The sequence below is a fragment of the Suillus subaureus genome, assembly GCF_016647635.1.
Source record: "Suillus subaureus strain MN1 chromosome Unknown BJ212scaffold_44, whole genome shotgun sequence".
Lineage (NCBI taxonomy): Eukaryota > Fungi > Basidiomycota > Agaricomycetes > Boletales > Suillaceae > Suillus > Suillus subaureus.
This window is the reverse complement of record NW_024538600.1, coordinates 327545-329892: the sequence shown is the minus strand read 5'-3', so window position 1 is coordinate 329892 and position 2348 is coordinate 327545. Positions and strand designations below refer to the sequence as shown.

Genomic DNA, 2348 nt, shown 5'->3' with positions numbered 1-2348 from the left:
CCGAAAACGTTGTCAGGACTGGGCTTGACTTTAGTTGATTTTGGTATTTTTATTTGTATTGTGTTGGTTGATTTTGGTTGATGTGAGGGGTAGGTTTAGGCGAAAACCTCGTCAGGACTGGGCTTGGTTTTGGGTGATTTTTGGTATTTTTTTGGTATTGCATGGCTTGATTTTGGTTGATGTGAGGGGCAGGGTTAGGCGAAAATGTTGTTCAGACTTGGTTCATTTTGGATGATTTCTGCTATTTTTTTGGTATTGTGTTGGTTGATTTTGCCTGAGTTATTGCTGTTGTATTGCTTGTCTTGCTGGGGTATTGTATTGTGGTGTATTGTAGTGTGTTGCTAAGCTATCTAACCGAGAAGCGAGACACCGAGAGAATACGTTTTTATACGAGACGACGAGAGAGCTAACGGGTGGGTGGGTGGGGACGGTCTAACATATGATTGCCCTGCTTATCCTTATCCTTATCCTTGACTATTGTATTGTTATCGTAAGTTATCATATCGTAGTCTATCGCGTTTCTTATCCTTGACTTGCTTATCGTATCGTAGTCTTGACTGTTGTGATCCTTATCCTTGTCTTTTGCTTGTTTTCTTGATTTTTTGCTATCGTAGTCTTGACTATCGTATTCCTTATCCTTATCCTTATGGCCCGGGTCGAATCCTCGTTCAGACTTTGCTTGATTTTGCTTGATTTTTGCATTTTTATCGGAGTAGTTCCCACGGTTGAGTTGCTTTGTTGAACCCTTCGATTTCGAGTATTTTGCTTATAATTCATTAGGATCTTATCCTATTGATGTCATTAGACTATGGATAGACTCCCCTTGACGAGGGCTACGACATTGGTTTTCATCAATTAGTTGATCAGGTATTAGCTTACATAATGTCTTTGTCTTGTCATGGAGTCGAGCCTCCGATGGAACTGTTCCAGTGGAGATCATTGTTGTTGACACCCTGGTACTCTGTGACCCTCCAGTGGAACGGTTCCAGTGGAGATCATTGTTGTCGATACTCTGGTACTCTGTGACCCTCCAGTGGAACGGTTCCAGTGGAGATCATTGTTGTCGACACCCTGGTACTCTGTGACCCTCCAGTGGAACGGTTCCAGTGGAGATCATTGTTGTCGATACCCTGGTACTCTGTGACCCTCCAGTGGAACGGTTCCAGTGGAGATCATTGTTGTCGATACCCTGGTACTCTGTGACCCTCCAGTGGAACGGTTCCAGTAGAGATCATTGTTGTCGATACCCTGGTACTCTGTGACCCTCCAGTGGAACAGTTCCAGTGGAGGATTATATTTGTGAAATGTCTTGAAACGACCCCTTCTTAACCACGACCCATATAGAAAAGTGCTATATAATTAACGTCTCTGCAACTCTGAATGTGCACAGTGACTATCGCAGAACACTGGCAGTTGTCCGAATCACCAAGGTTGGTTTTTGTTAGTCTTTTAATCTTTTGTGTTCACTGGACAATCTAGAATTAGTGCTGTCAGTGAGAATATGTGCAGATTGCCAAGCTGTTCTTCCAACCAGCTGCTTTGACAGTACATCAATAAGAAGGCATCGACAAGAATCAGGAAGATTGCCAAAGCTGGTATCATACATCTCTCCAACCAATTCCACCAGCCACTTGGACAATCTGTCAACAAAAAACCAGCCACTTGGACAATCCATCAATGAGAAGCACTGGTATTTGCTATTCTTCCAACAGTGTACACTTACTAACTGAACCTCAATCTAGTTTACATTGTTGCAATGTCTGGGCGCATTCCACATACTCAACCACCCTGATGAGACCATAGTGCACTCCAACTCCCATGTGGAAGTTGTTTGAGGTAGTTCAAGACTACTGCTGGGTGAATGAAACACCATATTTCAGCACATCCCATCATACCAATACTGCCTCTGCAGAACCACCAACATCCTCCAGAACCTCATCCATCAAGCCCACAGCCTTCTCATGACAAAGAATGCACTGGCCATGATGCCGAGATGGACATCAATGAGGGACCTGTGGACAACAATGATATGAACATTGATATAGATGAGCATCCACACCAACCATCCTCCCAGCTGAACAATGCAGAATTCATTGGGCCTGGAGATCACCTGTATTGAAATTATCATGTGGATCTTGATGGTAAGTTCATTTACTACTGGCTGATACTCTCCAAGTCCGAATTGTGTGCTGAATGCCAGCACAGGCAGACCATGTGATGCAGATGGTGTATTCCTCCTCCCTGGTGCTCCACCCCCACCTCCCAAGAATATAGTGACTGATGACTGGACACCTTTTCACAACCGTTCAGAATTTGAAACTGCAGAGTTCTTGTATACATGAAATCAG

General features: G+C 43.8%; 1 protein-coding gene across 1 annotated transcript; it reads right to left on the bottom strand.

Annotated features, from left to right (window-relative positions):
* Positions 1–406: 406 nt before the first annotated feature.
* Positions 407–940, bottom strand: BJ212DRAFT_1303559 (uncharacterized protein; the record flags this gene model as incomplete). Its single annotated transcript, XM_041333439.1, has 2 exons — positions 407–765; positions 880–940. The coding sequence occupies 2 exons, from the start codon at positions 938–940 to the stop codon at positions 407–409; spliced, it is 420 nt and encodes a 139-aa protein (XP_041188021.1).
* Between the last annotated feature and the right edge of the window lie 1408 nt (positions 941–2348).